At 45.2% G+C, this 17,786-nt stretch overlaps 1 protein-coding gene across 3 annotated transcripts in view; it reads right to left on the bottom strand.

Annotated features, from left to right (window-relative positions):
- gli2a (GLI family zinc finger 2a) overlaps nucleotides 1-17,786 on the bottom strand; it is a 104,601-nt gene that overhangs the window by 7,796 nt on the left and 79,019 nt on the right. For 2 of the 3 annotated variants that reach the window (XM_083776504.1, XM_083776506.1), the window contains 7 exons: nucleotides 11,015-11,216; nucleotides 9,788-10,007; nucleotides 7,700-7,822; nucleotides 6,328-6,468; nucleotides 3,498-3,647; nucleotides 1,856-2,020; nucleotides 344-628 (listed from right to left, as the gene is read on the bottom strand). In XM_083776504.1, the coding sequence (XP_083632630.1) occupies nucleotides 344-628; nucleotides 1,856-2,020; nucleotides 3,498-3,647; nucleotides 6,328-6,468; nucleotides 7,700-7,822; nucleotides 9,788-10,007; nucleotides 11,015-11,216 (1,286 nt within the window). The remainder of the gene's footprint in view (nucleotides 1-343; nucleotides 629-1,855; nucleotides 2,021-3,497; nucleotides 3,648-6,327; nucleotides 6,469-7,699; nucleotides 7,823-9,787; nucleotides 10,008-11,014; nucleotides 11,217-17,786) is intronic. The other variant, XM_083776505.1, reaches the window with a different exon arrangement.

Raw genomic sequence — 17,786 nt, 5'->3', positions numbered from 1 at the left:
CCAAAGGTGCTCAGTGTATCGTTTGTTAATATTTAATGGATTTGTGATTAGGGCTAGATTCAGTTGTCTTTAAATATAAACCGTGGTTCTGTTTAAAAGACCTCAGGTTAAAGTGTTACTGTAGGTCATGCAACAGTTTGATTAGTGTTGACGAGTGACGACGCATAATTAGCTGATCATCCATAGTATTATTCCTATATATAGGATATACTCTGTATGTAGGTATGTGTGCGCGCTGCAATGGATGTGTCTGTGTGTGGGTGTGGGTCGGTGTGTATGTATGTGTGTGTACGAGGGGAACCTTTGTTGCTTTGATACAGTTTCATATACAGTAGTCTCTTACCATTGAGTTTTCCGTTTTGATGGATTTGACCTGCAGACAGTCCTCCACTCCTCTGGGGGCACCGTTGGCCTCCGTCCGGCCCTCAGAAGAACCCCTGCCGCTCTGCTTGGCGTTGGCCTCGTTCTCTCCGCTGCCTCTGGGCGGTTGTGGCCTCGGCGGGACATCGTTGCGCTGTTTCTTGGTGACGTGCGCCTCGGGGCCGTGAACAGTCTTCACGTGTTTCCTGAGAGAGCTGGGGTCCGTGTAGCGCTTGGTGCAGCCCGCGATCTTACACACGTATGGTTTCTGACAACACACCGTCCGTAGTGTTAATGTGTGTGCTATCGTGCGGATGTTATGCATTGCGATGTTGTGCTACATACGGCCAATATTGTAATTTTTAATCCACTACAATTATTTTCCAAATGTAATTACTAGTTACTTTGCAGAATAGATTTAGCTTATTAATACAAGACAGGGATAAATGATAGATAGATCTTTATTTGTCATTGCAACGTGTACAACGAAATTAAAAGTGCCAACCAATACATAATTAAATTCTGTATAATTATAGGTTAATCTACCCAGCAGCAGCACATGAAGTCATTCAAATCAGACCCACATTTACTAGCTGGCTGCAACATTAAAGTAATTCATGCATTTCTAATTACGATCCAATAATATGATTGTGAAATGGACACTTCTGCATAATGAGTACATTTACACTTGGTACGTAAGTATGTTTTGATACCAACACTTTTGTACTACAGAGTTTTACATGGTGGCATTGATACTTTTACTTAGATAAAGCTAATCTGAGTACTTCAAGATGTATGGGGTTGCTTACAATACATCACAATTCTTGGATAGAGAAATCACCCGACATCATCCAAAAGAAAAGATGAGTTAAAGCATCATTTGCCTCTGATGTGTGCTTGCCACTAAATTACAGGTATTTAGACGTAAATACTGTTATTTTAGCGTTGTTTGTGGGATATTCTACCTTTGTCTTCTTGATCAGAGCTATGCAACAGACCTAGCATCGTCCCCCACTGTAAACATGGTAATGACTGGTTCACCTCCACAATACAGATGAGTTGTGTGAACAACTGGCTAACATGAGATTACATCTAATGCCTTGAAATCTGCCTTCAGTTAATGATCACCATAATGACGGTATCTGTGCAACTCTTTCTAAAAAAACTCAAGTTCTGAACCATCAGATAAAAGGTGAGAACTGAGGTGAAGACTTTGTAATGTAGAAAAATAATGGAATGGTAAAACCATGAAGAGATGTGTCTTCATGGCACGTTTTACAAATAGATTGGAAAGATAATAATTTTACTGTGTGTGTGTGTGTGTGTGTGTGTGTGTGTGTGTGTGTGTGTGTGTGTGTGTGTGTGTGTGTGTGTGTGTGTGTGTGTGTGTGTGTGTGTGTGTGTGTGTGTGTGTGTGTGTGTGTGTGTGTGTGTGTGTGTGTGCGTGTGCGCGTGTGCGTGTGTGCGTGTGTGCGTGCGTGTGTTGTGTGCGTACCTCGTTGGAGTGTGTTCTGTTCTGGTGCTTGGCCCGGTCCGAGGCGTTAGAAAAGGCCTTGTTGCAGCCTTCATGTTCACACACGTACGGTTTCTCTCCGGTGTGAGACCTGAGGTGAGTCTTCAAGTTCTCCAGACGAGAATACGCCTTGACACATCCCTCAAACTAACAGACAGACAAACAGACAGAGAGACAGACAGACAGTATGAATATCGTTGTGTCTCAAACAAAGGCAGGGTTCAACGCTGTGGTAAAAGCCTCAACAGAGCCTTGTGTCTCATGCTGTGTTCCACACAGACCATCATAATCTGCTATTCCTTCAGAACCCAGCGAGTTGGGAGTTGAACTGGTATTGAAGGTGAAAGCGGCATCAGATTAGATTAGACTTGAAAGCGGTGGACATAAAGACCCTTCTCTTCATGAAAACACATGAGACGAAATGGTTTGGGTGGGGGGTATCGAGGGGGGGTTGTAGGGTTGAGAAGACAGAGAGAGAGAGAGAGAGAGAGAGAGAGAGAGAGAGAGAGAGAGAGAGAGAGAGAGAGAGAGAGAGGGAGCACACTGAGGAAAGAGCGAGAAAGACACGCGTTGGAATGCGTTCAGATGATGCGCGAGGGACTCATGCGCTGAAACAAGTACAGTATGGTCTTAATAAGGACCCATGGCCCATGCTCTTGTCTGTAGATTTTAATTACACCCCCCATGCTGTCAATCACTATTATGAACACCACCACCCTTCAGAAGTCGACCCTGGTGAAAACATGTTTGAAGCTGAAGAGAGCAGCCTCTCAACTTGATCTCAGATATGAAGAGAAACCCTGTGGTTTATTATGACTTTTAACGCTGCAATCAGGAACTTATTTTAATGATTAAAACCATATTTTAACCAATAACGGCAGAGCGTGTAACACTTTGACTACTATTCACGAGTTGCCCGAGTTAATTAATTGTAGAACACTTTCCCTGCGATTCGCGAGTTGCCCAAATTATGTTTTCATTGTTTAATCTACATTTTAATCAGTTTTAAGTCATACTGGCAATCCACCAGACAGAATGGGATATGAGACACGTTTTGATGTCATCGCAAAAAGGTCCGTCGCTCCGGCGTGCAAAGGGTTATGGGAAATTGAGAGTCCCTATTGTTTACAATGGGCAAGCTGCCGAGCAGCGCGCGGCTTCCTCGTCCGGTCTCTTGTTGTGTTCTCCACTTTGGAATACTCTACGACAAGCGATTACACCGTTTCAAAGTGGATTTTCATGACAAGCAACTCAGCGGTCGGTGTGGTCGGCTGTTCAAAGGTAACTCTAATCATAGGCAGGGAAGCCTGGACGACGGTCGTAAATGTCAGGCACCGATCCTGTTACAATATAATTAATCATCTCATTCTTTAGGTGGGACACCTACTGGTTGAGAAGTGATTCTGCCTGAAGCTGTGTGTGTGTCTCCCCAGATGATTCCATCTTTCATCTGTTTTGTCTTTGTCTCTGCTTTGACTTCTATAGTATGTTGTATCTTATTTTCACTTTACACATGCTGAAGAGTACTATACTAACGCTTGCACTGTTACTGGCTGTACTGTTGAGCATGAGACAAATACAAACTTGAAAATGTATTATTAAGTCAGTCAGTCAGGCTCCTCACCGTGCATTTGTGTGGTTTCTCTCCAGTATGTCTCCTCATATGAACCACTAACATGTATTGGGCCTTGAAGGGTTTCTGCTCACGGGAACAGTCATCCCAGCGACACACAAACTCCTTCTTCTCTCCATGGATGTGATCGTTGTTTATGTGCTGAGGAGACAACAGAGAGCGACATCATCAATGTACAGGCAGGAGAAGAAGGCAGTGGAGAAAGTAATGGTGGGACGATTATGGGGATCTGATCTGGGGTCAAGTAGGGAGCAGAGAGGAGGTGATTATTTTAGACTGAACTGTGACTGGATATTGGATAACAGGAGATAAGGGTGCAATATTCCCTTTTGCCATTAAACATAGGTTGGTGTGGGGCGCCCGCTGGCCTAGCGGTCCAGGCGCATGCCACATATAGGCTCTGGACTGACAGCGCGTCACGTGTTCGAGTCCCGTTCATGATGACCTTTGCTGCATGTCTCTCCCCTTCTCTCTCTCTCTCTATTTCCTGTCTGTCTTCCCTGTAACTATCCATAAAGGCACAAAAGCCACAAACAAATCTTAAAAAGAAACTGGCTGGCACACACACACATTCACACACACGTGCATGCATGGCAGTAGTGCGTCAGCAAAGAGCTTGCCATTTTCCCACAAAATGTTTCCTACTCTAAACACACACGTGCACGACACACACACACACACACACACACACACAAAGCCTGAAAAAACAGACAGGCTGAGACATTATAGTCCTTTGTCTCAAGGTGATGAATGAATAGTTAATGTCAACAATGATGGATGACACTGTCACTCTCTCTCACTGTGTGTGTGTGTGTGTGTGTGTGTGTGTGTGTGTGTGTGTGTGTGTGTGTGTGTGTGTGTGTGTGTGTGTGTGTGTGTGTGTGTGTGTGTGTGTGTGTGTGTGTGTGTGTGTGTGTGTGTGTGTGTGTGTGTGTGTGTGTGTGTGAGCTCATCCAATGAGCACCTTTCTAAAAACCTTTGAACAAATAATTATTACATTTGTCATTATATTGTACCCTCTATATTTTTTGAGTTCAGCCTTCATTACCATACTATTATGATAATGTTGTGTTCATCCTGAGTTTAGGTCTAAGTCTGACCTGCACCTCTCCTCCTCCTATAGAAACATCCGTGCAGGCTGCCCTGGGCGCAATCATAGCCGCGGTGTCACGGTAAGCGCAGCTTGACACCGCAGCACTGATTGCATACAGCTGGCCTACAGAGCACGGATCTGCGGAAGGGACAGGTGTCAGCATGTCTGTATGTGCTCACAATGCACACGCCGGTGCCGCACTGTCAGCTAATAGATAGCTATTTTTGGCATGCGACACCGTCGTATACGACTTCCTCTCCTTTCCTAAAAACCCAACTCACGACCACAGAGGTTTTGTACAATGACTTTACTGTTACCATTTCCGTTTCCTCGTTCCCTTTGGCGTCATGTAAAGTGATGGAGGCATCCACTTGAATAAAACCTCAACAACAGGAACTTCTAGAAACATGTTGACTTGAGATGTATGTTTTTTGGCCTACGCCAGGTGAAGGAGGTCAGCTGTTGTCTTTAAATTGTCTGGGCATGTAGGATTACCCACAATACCTCTGTGGTGGATTACCCACGGATACCTCTGTGTTTTCTCTGAGCCCATAATTACGCCCTTCCTCAGGCCAAACAGGCTTTAGTGGTAAACACTGTGTCAAGGCGCATGCACGCACGCATGCACGCATGCACGCATGCACGCACGCACGCACACACACACGCACACAGATAGATAGATAGTAACAGTTTATTTATAAAGTATCTTTATACTGTCATGACTGCCAGCCAATAGGAGGACAAAAAAGAGAACGCTAACACATGGCCCTTATGACTGTCAGCCAATAGGAGGACAGTCGAGAACGCTGACACATGGCCCTTAGCCTCGTTCCCAGCCCACCTGGTCACGACCTAATGCACAATACATTGTGTCTATACGGGGCGAGTCATCCGTCATATGCACTTCCCCCGGAAACTGTCTTTTTCGACCAGTCACAACATGTGTTTTGCAGGGAAAGTAAATTGATCTGTAAAGCCGCAACTTAACTTCTCCGTTTAGACACTAGGTCTCGCACAGCGTGCATGGCCCTTATGACTGTCAGCCAATAGGAGCACAGCGTGCATGGCCCTTATGACTGTCAGCCAATAGGAGCACAGTCAGCAGCAGAGAGAAACCTCAGGAAGGAAGGACATGGCAAGGGAAAGGCCAGCAGTCGTCAAACTCCAGAGCAGTTGGCATGACGATGGATTTATGAGCGGCCCTTTGGGGGGGGGGGCGGGGGTAGGGATCAGGGGTCAGGGGTCACGAGGGGCAGGGGTTGAGGGACACAGCTGCAGGGTTTTTGGGGTTTGAGCCGACGGGCTCATTAACGCAACCAACAGGAAGAGATCAGCTAACACACACTGATCTCTGGTCAGACTCAGTCAGCACCACGTTAATGAGAAGCAGGACACTTTCTACTGTTGAGACATTAAAGGAAAGGTGAGGACTGTTTGTTTAGGAAATGACTTTCACTCTGGTCTGCTGCTAGTTCTATATAATACCATTATACTGTCTGAAAGTCTGTCTGTCTGTCTGTCTGTCTGTCTGTCTGTCTGTCTGTCTGTCTGTCTGTCTGTCTGTCTGTCTGTCTGTCTGTCTGTCTGTCTGTCTGTCTCTGTCTCTGTCTCTGTCTCTGTCTCTGTCTCTGTCTCTGTCTCTGTCTCTGTCTCTGTCTCTGTCTCTGTCTCTGTCTCTGTCTCTGTCTCTCTCTCTCTCTCTCTCTCTCTCTCTGGTGTAATACTCACATGGACCAGTTGCTCTTGCGTGTCATGTTCCTTGGTACATCCTTCCCAGTGGCAGTTAGTTTCGTAGACTGCCTCCACTTCCTGTTTACATTCATCTCTGTCCAGCTCTTCACTCAGGTCCAGAACCCCTCCCCCATGGTCCTGAAATGATGTCATAACACACAACATTATGCAACATGACTACTGTGACACAACATTATGCAACATGACTACTGTGACACAACATTATGCAACATGACTACTGTGACAACATGGGGTGCACTGCACGTGGACATCAACTTCACTCTGTCTGTTAGAGCAAAGAGTATAGTAGAGATTGAGTCAATGCTATTATCAAACATATTATTTAAAAATACTAATTCCACCCCCTCTCATGCAAGTATTTGACAATATATATTACTCATATTCATACTCATATTGCAGTATTGCTTTGTTATTTTGTTTTGTTTTTTGTTTTCCTTCTTCAGTTAGCTGGTTTCTGCCCGACAACAAATATTTGATCGTAACTTTTGCTTAATAAAGATTAGGTGTTATATATTGCAACTGAGTATTTGATTTCTGTCCGGTTGATTAGTGCTGTCGGCATTTCCAATATAGAGTACGTCAGTACGATGATTGGTTGGCAGGAGAAAACTCAACATGCGAAATGAGATTGCACCTGGTTACTGTTGTAATGAATAACGAGTTTGGGGAGGACATGATTCAGTGAGACATGGAAGTTGTGTGAGAGACAGTGGAACAGTGTGATTTCATGCGCACCCACACACACACACACGTCGTACGCGCACATACGCACACATGCACGCACGCGGCACGCGCACACACACATGCACGCACGCACTCACGCACTGTCCTATCTGAAGTGTGTTTTCTGTGCTTTTATCTTATCAGGTTTTCAACTCTTGATGGATGTTGATAGATCACAGCAGATGGCAGCACATGGTTTCTCATTGAATAACAGTGCATTATTATTCACTATTGATCATCAATTAAGGGAATTGGGAAGGGTATTAAGTGGGTCGACCTTTCTGTAGGGCAGACAACGATGTAAATAAATACCGTAAGTAAGTGAATTAATTTCATGCAATTGTATTCAGCTTCCTCCAAGTCATCACCCATTCAAAACAATCTGCTGTATACAAGATGAAACATCGAACACCACACAGAGGAATGTTGCTTTTGTTAGATGTTTTGTTTCGGAATTCAACATTTTCCACATGCATTTTCAGATGTTTTGTTTTAGAATGAATACAAAATATTGTGACTCATTTGTATGGTAAAATGTATGGATGGTAACTTTAAATGACCATGAAAGTGGTTCACTCATAGTGGTTCAAACTGGTCCCAGTCCAGTGTTTGTGACGTCCAGTACCTGAGAGGAAGGGGAGATCGGCAGTGGTCCTTCATCAGCTTCCGTCTTCACCTTTGACCTTTTGGTGATGATGGTCATCATTGGGTTGACCGTGCTGCTAACTGCTGGGTCGCCACTAGCATTCTGGAGGACAGAGACATTTTCATTTAAAGAGCTTAAAAAAAAGGTTTTGTAACTTAAGATTTTCTTCTTCTTCTTCTTCTTCTTCTTCTTAACGACACAGAAGACATAGTATATTTTCCCCCCAGACTATATGATCTCCTCCTGACCATGGGATTTAGGACTACAATCGGCAGAATGTCCCTTTGTCATTGAGTACTGTGATCTATCTACCAGGTTTCTTACGCACTGATCTCCTGTCAGCAGGACAAGAATAACTTTGCAGTGGGTTGCTGACAGCCAGAGGCTGGAGCAGGCTGGAGATCAGATAAAGCCCAGAGATACCGCAGCGAGCGTTGTTGTTGGCTGTGCTGCGGGGGCCGTTTGCTGAGCAATGAGGGGCCCAGGCAGCACCAGGCACTGGGGCCCATAACTCCCAGAACCACCCGACACACAGACTAAACAATTTAGACTGCTTTATGAACGCCAAACCACCAGGAAATATGAAGAGAGATGAGTTGTTATAGACTACTAGAGAGACAGACAGACAGATAGACGGACAGACAGACAGACAGACAGACAGACAGAGGATATGCCGACAGACAGGTCATTGTATAGCTGATGAACGACAAGGAAGATGTGTGTGTGTGTGTGTGTGTGTGTGTGTGTGAGTGTGTGTTCAATGTTGGGGGTCCCCCCCTCAAACTGGCTGAGAACCAGGAAACATGGTTCTGATCACTGTCAACTCACAGTGCTGTGGTTTATTGTGTGTGCGCGTGCATGCATGTGTGCGTGTGTGCATGCATGTCTCGTGCGTGCGTCGGGAGTTGTGTGTCTGTGTGTACGACGTGTTTATTGCATGTGTGTGTGTGTGTGTGTGTGTGTGTGTGTGTAATATGCCTTGTATGCTTTTACAGTGTGTGCGTGGGTGCGTGCGTGTGTGCGTGCGTGCGTGCGTGACTGTGTGTAGGAGTGAGTTAGTGAAAGGGAAGTTTACTTAAAGACAATCCACAGTGTAAACATCACAGACAGACACAGAGACATAGCTCCTCACTGGAGCCCTTATCGGAAACATAAAGTCAACGTAATACTGGAGACAGCAGGGAGATGTGGATCAGAGTGTACATACTGTATATATCCTGTTAGTGGTAGACCAATGGCTGAATCATACTGGACATACTGGATGGTTGAAACATAGAATATACACGCTGGGCGGCTGAAACATACTGTACAGTATAGGCTACTGGAAGCATCGTATAGTACAGTGTATACATACTGAATGGATGACATACTAACTCTCTCTCTCTCTCTCTCTCTCTCTCTCTCTCTCTCAATACCTGTGCCGTCACTGCGCCGGGTTTAACTCATTTTGACCTGAGATCAGATTCTAAAAATGTCTTCTACATCCTGACAGTTTTCTGAAAAAGCTATGTTTCTATGTCAGTGGTCGATTTTTCAAAAATAGCAGACCTACAATCTGCTATTTTTCAATAGCTAAAGCATAACATAATGCTAACATCAAAAGGGGTTCCTGCCCAAAATTTTAAGAGCAGTAGGGCTGGTCTACAGCACAATCGCTTTTTGGACTGTCCTGAAGAGAGCAACGTGCCAGACCACACCTCATTTTAAGACTATAACAACGCCCATTAGTGCACCGATGAGATTTGGTAATTATACAATGTGGGCGCTGGGTGCGAAAATGACAAATTAGTTGGACGTAAAACTAGCAATGATAATTGCGCTGCGCCTGGCGCCATTTAGAGCGGGGTGTGAAACACGGCCCTGCACTGTACGATATCCTATTGAATATTGAATGGCTGAAACATACAGTACAGTAGGCCTATATTCAAATAGATGGCTAAAACATACTGTACCGTATCTATCTGTCGGTGGTTGATACAGACTATCTGAAACGTGCCGGCGTGTACCCAGGCCTCCGTTGGACTTCCCAGCATAAAGAAACGTTGTGTGGCTTGATGTTATTCTCACCTGGTTGGTGTCGGCGGTGCTGGTGTTGGTGTTGGTGTGGTGCGAGCGGTCGGCAGGGTGGGAGGAGGCGGCCAGAGGGTGCTGGCGGCTGGAGTAGACGGAGGAGGCGGCGGGCTGGATGAGGGGAGACGCGTGTCCGAAGGCGCTCAGCCCTCTCTGCTGCTGCAGCAGCTGCTGGTAGGCCATGGGGTTGATGGGATGCGGGAAGCTGAACGAGGGACTGGCGCAGCATCAACCACATGTCATCTCAAGGGGCAACATTATACCACACGACCTTGTACTACTATATACAGTTGAAGATGGAGTGCTGTGATCACCCCCCCCCCCCCCTAAAACATGATCATCAGGTACTGATTATACTAGGAGGAAGATTGTTTTTCCAAAAAAGTGTACAGAAAGTGTTAAAACAATGTTTTTATGTGGCTACACCCACCAGTTCATTATAAGTATGCCTGGTTTTCACCTTAGTTGTTGTATGATAATGGGGGAGGGGTGTATTTCTAATGGACCTTTTCACTCAAAGGCTTCAACTTTCAGGAAGAAACCAGTGACAGGGAAGACATATTTGAATATTATAACCACACCTGGGGTCTGTTAGAGTAATGTTAAGTCCATAGACAAAACAGAAAAAGTACACAAATCACAGTTAATCGAACTAATCAATTCAATCAAATTCAATTAAAATGCCAATAATTGAGTTAAATAAAGTAGCTATTTATTTTTTGGGACACTGTTGTTCAACACTGCATGGTACTATTATGCCTCTTGCTTTCAGTAGCAAAACCAAGAGTGCACACTTGGCTTTTATTTGTCATAACTTTCCGTTCCCACAGAAATATACAGCGAACATGAGCATATTTATTTACATGTATGAATGGTGATAAATCATAATGACAGCTAGACTGTGATTAAAATATACACCTTCACTTGTCTTATGGCACACCTCGAGTGGAATAGTAAGAGAGTGGCGACACGCTTTGATCTCGCCGCAAAGCAGGTATGCCTATGGGCTATATTCCAAACATTGGAACTATCCCATTGAGATAGAATGAGCACTTCCGCATTCCATTGTTATACAATTAATGGGAGTCAACGCTAGTGTCGCCACTCTCTTACTATAGAGTACTCCGGGCACACCACGCCGTTTGGGGAGCCACTGATATACAATATAGCATGAACACAGAAGACTATGTGCCCGTATACATGCATGTGTGTCACCATGTCTACCTGATGCCTCCTACAGACAGGTGTCCGTAGGAGCTGCTGGCAGCAGAGCTGGACCTGGAGTTGTTGATGTAGGCCACCAGGGAGTTGGGCGATGTGCGGATCATGGTCTGCAGGTCAATGCTGGCGTCGGACAGCGGAGAGATGGACAGAGCTCTCTTCCTGCTCAGCCTGGGAGTCAGCCTGGGACTGGAGAACCGAGACACTGGAAACACACAGAAGATATATGTCCCTGGTTAGTTGTTTTTATATCGGATAATACCCACACGGGCACCTGGGGCGATAATGCACCTGGGGTGATAATGCACCTATGGGGCGATAATGCACCTGGGGCGATAATGCACCTGGGGCGATAATGCACCTGGGGCGATAATGTGCACCTGGACACAATTTATTTATTTAATCATCTTTTTTATTTAAATTTAACACAATCAACGGTCAATGAAGGGCCCCAGGAGCCCTTGTCATGCAGGGCCTCAAACCCAGTAGGGCTTACCGTGCGGTCCAGTTTCCCCAAAGGGCTGGTGGGGCCGGGGCCCAGGGGCCCTTGGCTCTCAATGGCTAATAAATACTACAGTTTATGTCTGAGTCACTGGGACTTTTCAGATAGGATAAGATTGTGTGGGTTTGTCAAACACTTTCAATCTGGGCCGTATTTCGGTCATATCATCAGAGGTCACATGGTTATTGGTGGTCATTGTCAGAAAGTGTCTTGGTCAGACATCTCCAAAGATTGTGAAAATAGCTAATGTACAAGCCTGTCACATTGCAATGTGTTGTGGGGCTTGTACTGGGCTACTATTTATGAAAATGTTTGACAATTCTTGTGAGGGCATAAGTGATCAACCCCATCACTATCAACAAGAACGCATTGAACTAACAAACTTGAAGTTATAAAAGGAAGGAAGGGTGACTTGATGTTTAGATGTTACATTTTAAATTCACAGTCAGTCAGCCAGAGAGCTCCATTTTAAATAACGGAACCCCAGCCTGTCCTCAATTTCACGCACGCACGCACGCACGCACGCACGCACGCACGCACGCACGCACGCACGCACGCACACACGCACGCACACACACACGCACCCTCTAAGCCCTGATAGAAGCAACATTCTCAGTTCAACCACAGGCATTCTACTGGAGGTCATGGCCATGCTAAGCTACACCCTATCTCCTTCATCTGTGTAACACACACACACACACACACACACACACACACACACACACACACACACACACACATATGGCTCCGCTCATTAAGATTCACGTGGTCTTTATGCATAATGAATCATTGTCAATAATTGCAGCGATAGCATCTCCTCTCAGAACCACTGTGTTGTTGTGTTGCTGCAACTGAAATGGAAGCAATTTAAACAAATTGATCTGAGAATAGCATGAATAAGAACAAGGCCGGCTCACACAAAGGTAGGGGTCGCCTGTAGGCTTCTCAGATGTACAACAAAGGAAAAGAAAAGTACAGTAGAAGCACTTTCCCATGAAGCTTTTTGTCGTTGTTCCCATGAACAAGTTGTTGTCGTTGTTTGTGCATGTTATTAACTATTTTCTATATTAACTATAAAATGAAGAGAAATTAAAGGAGAAAACAATATATTTTAGACCGCCCATATCGGTATAGACATGACATGACACCATGGGTTGAGGTGTTAAATATATATATTTTAGGGTATAGAATTTGGCTCTGTATTGGAAAATGGGACTGTTATAGTAAATGAAAAATAATTTAATTTTATGCGATACTCACAGTTGATTGATTGATTGTTTGATTGTCACAAAAGTCACCGTTTGGGACCCACTGCATTGCATCATTGTGGAATCACAACACAAGGCCATGAAACTTCCTAGATGTCCACCTCAGTGTCTGACGTGTGGTGCAGTTTGGGGCGAGTAAGTGATTCCCACCACAGTTGAGCTCGGGAGTGCTCATTTTGGTTCACTCAAGTACTGTCACTACTGTGCACGTGAAACAAATGTGTCTGTCGTTTTAAATCACTTGGCGACAATTGGTATAGGCCCTCAAGACCCATTTGGTCAGCCATGCTGGATGGATAAGCCAATCACAGCCATGAGGGGGCAGGGTGGGAATCACTTACACATGCAGATTGGTGGTCAGTGGTCAAAAGGTCAAAGTAGGCACGCGGCTCAACTATGTCGACCTCTGTGTTGTGACAGAGAGAGAGGGGGGAGGGGGGGGGGGGCAATGAGACAGTCACCCAGAGATATAAAGAGAGGTACGGAGAGTGGATGAAAGAATTAAATAGATATGTGCAGGTAGAGGCAGGAAGTAAGGAGATGAAGAGAGAAAGATTGGATGGAGAAAGACAGAGAGACAGAAAGATAGACCATAGGCCGAGAGAGAGAGAGAGAGCAGTAAGGTTGTAGAAGTCAGCTGCTGCAGAGCCAACAGGTGCAGAACATTAGGACTGGTGTGACAGACATAGAACAGGACCACTGACTGTGTGTGTGTGTGTGTGTGTGTGTGTGTGTGTGTGTGTGTGTGTGTGTGTGTGTGTGTGTGTGTGTGTGTGTGTGTGTGTGTGTGTGTGTGTGTGTGTGTGTGTGTGTGTGTATGTGTGTGTGTGTGCGCGTGTGAGTGTGCACGTCGCTACATCATCAGAGGCGCCGGACACAGGAAACACCTAATGACCCCATCACACCTCTGCACACACCTCCACACACCTCCACACACACATATACGCACACATGCGCACACACACACACGTGCACACACACACACACACACACACACACACACACACACACACTGCACATCATCTGCCACCGCTGCCAACCTGCAAGTCCTTGAGAAGGTGGATTTACGTATGCTGCATTATAAAACACACGCACGCATGTCGCACGCACGCACACACGCATGCACGCACGCACGCATGCACACACACACACGCACGCACGCACGCACACACACACACACACACACACACACACACACACACACACACACACACACACACACACACACACACACACACACACACACACACACTGAACTGTTTAATAGATGGTCTAATTTAAAGGGTGAAGTGAAACAAACAGATGTTAAGCTGTGGTGATATGGCGCGAGTGCGTGTGTGTGTAGTCAGCAGGAGGACAGTGTGTTGTTTGTAATTGATGGATCTCTGCTCATATACAGGCTTATAATTACAGGAGCTTCAATACACAATCACTATAGTAACACAGTGTGCGTGCGCGCGCGTGTGTATGCGTGTGTGCGTGCGTGCGCGCGCGTGTGTATGCGTGCGTGCGTGTGCGTGGTTATTATTATTTTTTATTATCTTAAGCATCTGTTTTGAACTGAAATGACTGTGGAAAATCAGACTACGGTAATTGAAGAGTATAAGCTACTAAATCCTCATACCCCTCCCAGCCCTTCTCTATACCAGCCAGGCCCTAAACACATGCCTATAGCCTATACACAGGCCCTAAACACATGCCTATAGCCTGCCCTAAACACAGGCCCTAAACACATGCCTATAGCCTATACACAGGCCCTAAACACATGCCTATAGCCTGCCCTATACACAGGCCCTAAACACATGCCTATAGCCTATACACATGGGCCCTAAACACATGCCTATAGCCTATACACAGGCCCTAAACACATGCCTATAGCCTATACACAGGCCCTAAACACATGCCTATAGCCTGCCCTATACACAGGCCCTAAACACATGCCTATAGCCTGCCCTATACACAGGCCCTAAACACATGCCTATAGCCTATACACAGGCCCTAAACACATGCCTATAGCCTATACACAGGCCCTAAACACATGCCTATAGCCTATACACATGGGCCCTAAACACATGCCTATAGCCTATACACAGGCCCTAAACACATGCCTATAGCCTATACACATGGGCCCTAAACACATGCCTATAGCCTATACACAGGCCCTAAACACATGCCTATAGCCTATACACAGGCCCTAAACACATGCCTATAGCCTAAACACAGGCCCTAAACACATGCCTATAGCCTATACACAGGCCCTAAACACATGCCTATAGCCTGCCCTATACACAGGCCCTAAACACATGCCTATAGCCTATACACAGGCCCTAAACACATGCCTATATAGCCTAAACACAGGCCCTAAACACATGCCTATAGCCTATACACAGGCCCTAAACACATGCCTATAGCCTGCCCTATACACAGGCACTAAACACATGCCTATAGCCTATACACAGGCACTAAACACATGCCTATAGCCTATACACAGGCCCTAAACACATGCCTATAGCCTATACACAGGCCCTAAACACATGCCTATAGCCTATACACATGGCCCTAAACACATGCCTATAGCCTATACACATGGCCCTAAACACATGCCTATAGCCTATACACAGGCCCTAAACACATGCCTATAGCCTATACACAGGCCCTAAACACATGCCTATAGCCTATACACAGGCCCTAAACACATGCCTATAGCCTATACACAGGCCCTAAACACATGCCTATAGCCTATACACAGGCCCTAAACACATGCGCCTATAGCAGAGGTGGAAAGTAACTAAGTACTGAAGTAATAAAAACTTCACTGTAGTATTTCACACTTTCAATACTTTTACTTGTACTCCACTACATCTCAGGAGCAAATATTACACTTTTACTCCCAAGTATTATTTGAAAACTTTGAAAACCTTGAAAACATACATTAACCACTTCAGTCAACCTTTACCTTATTATACTTTGGCTATTAGAAAATAAAAGATCTCTCAACATGTCACAACGTGCGTGCTTAAAGATCTGTATACATTTTGAATACTTGAAAACTTGAACTTAATACTTTTGTACTACTCAAGTGGCCTACAATTTGAATACCAAATGTTTACTTGTAACAGAGTATTTTTTACATTGTGATATTGATACTTTTACTTAATTACAGTGTTAATTTTGTTGACTAAGACTAAAGACTAAGTTGACTAAGGTTTAAATCAAAATATTCTGGAAAAAATGAACACTGGTTTAAAAGCATTTGAGTACTTCTTCCATCATTGCTATTATATACGGACCTGTGCAGACCTGACACAGATCCCTACTGTACTGTAGGCCCTACACAGATCCCTACTGTACTGTGTAGGCCCTACACATATCCCTACTGTACTGTGTAGGCCCTACACAGATCCCTACTGTACTGTGTAGGCCCTACACAGACACAGACCCTTACAAAGGCCCATGAAACCTTTGTTTTCACAAAGTGGGGTCTTTAGAGGTCTAGACTGCAACACTACAGTAGGTTAAAACAAAACAACTATACCAGAAGGGAACATGTTATTAGATATCTGAAATTAGGTCCCTGAAATGTCTTTCTGAACTCTCTCACTTCTAATCCCCGGAGGTCTGGGAGAGTGAGTGTGACCATCTGACCGAGCTGGCTGTGGCCGCAGTGTGGTCAGCCAATTATAAATTATCTTTAGCATAATATGATGAGCACTGGCTTTACTCGTGCAAATATGCATAACAATGTGTCATAATGCACAATACAATCAGCCCTGTGAGGAAATTCATCTGACTACCATATTACCAGTATAGGATTTTGTCACAGTTTAGACAATGATGTTTTTAAATTGCTTGCTTAAAGGAGCATTTCATCAATTTGAATGTTTTGTCTTCATATATTTGGTCTTCACTCATGGTCATCATAACTTGGCAAATTGTCTAGGCCTATCACAGTCTCATTGGTTGGTGGGCTATGGACAGTTCAGGAATCTGCCTATACCAATGACATCATCAATGAGGATTCTAAGCTAATAGAAACTATACAGCCTTTCTCTTCTTGGAAAGTTAACATGCTAGATTAGAAGCCAATGTTTCTTACATAGGGGAGGCAGGGGCTCAGGGGTAGAGTGGCCGGATGGAAACCGCAAGGTTGCCAGTTCGAACCCGGGCTTCCCCAGAGTTACAGTAGTGTTGAAGAAGTGTCCTTGAGCAAGACGCTGAACCTCTAATTGCTCCTGATGTGCAGGTTAGAGCCTTGCATGGTTTCCGCCGCCATCGGTGTATGAATGTGTGTTTGAGTGAGTGAGTGGGTGAATGTAATGCACAATCTATGTAAAGCGCCTTGGATAAAAGGCACTATATAAATGCACCTTGAAATCGCCAATGATGTCACTGGTAAGCATCAAGGTTCAAGGTTTTTGAACTGTCAATACAGCCCTCCTCTGAGTGAGAACAGACCCAGAGTAACTAGCAAACCGAAATGGTACCATAATGTTCCAATTTAGGCATTTAGCAGCAGCAGAATTAAGTTCCAAACAGAGTTCATTCAACAATTCACATAATATCTCATTTCAGTGAGTGGGCGACAGGCTCCCTGCCTTTCAACTTAGTCAGCTAGTGATTCATGCTTTTTTAATTCAAACAGAAGACACGTACAATGACCAGAGACCACAGGGACTGTAGCCTCTCTCTCTCTCTCTCTCTCTCTCTCTCTCTCTGTCCCTCCCTCCCACTCTCTCTCTGCTGTGACCCTGTCTGGGGTGAAGCAGGCCTCAGTTACAGTAACTCCACCAGGAGGAGGCCGAGGCGGAGGTGGAGGTGGAGGTGGGGGGGGGGGGGGGGTCTGTTCCTCTGTGCCAGACCCCAGCCTGGGTCGGGGCCAGCAGCGTGGGCCCCCTAGCCGCTCGCCTCCGCAGACCCCCTCAGCCAGATTCCATGTTTATTTTCCCTAATAACTCTCACTAATACACCAGCGCTGTGAATTTTATTAACGAGGGGTCCTGTGCGA

Source organism: Protomyctophum parallelum (assembly GCF_964188405.1).
Source record: "Protomyctophum parallelum genome assembly, chromosome: 11".
Taxonomy (NCBI): Eukaryota; Metazoa; Chordata; class Actinopteri; order Myctophiformes; family Myctophidae; genus Protomyctophum; species Protomyctophum parallelum.
Note: the sequence above shows the minus strand (reverse complement) of the source record. Positions and strands in the feature narration are given on the sequence as shown.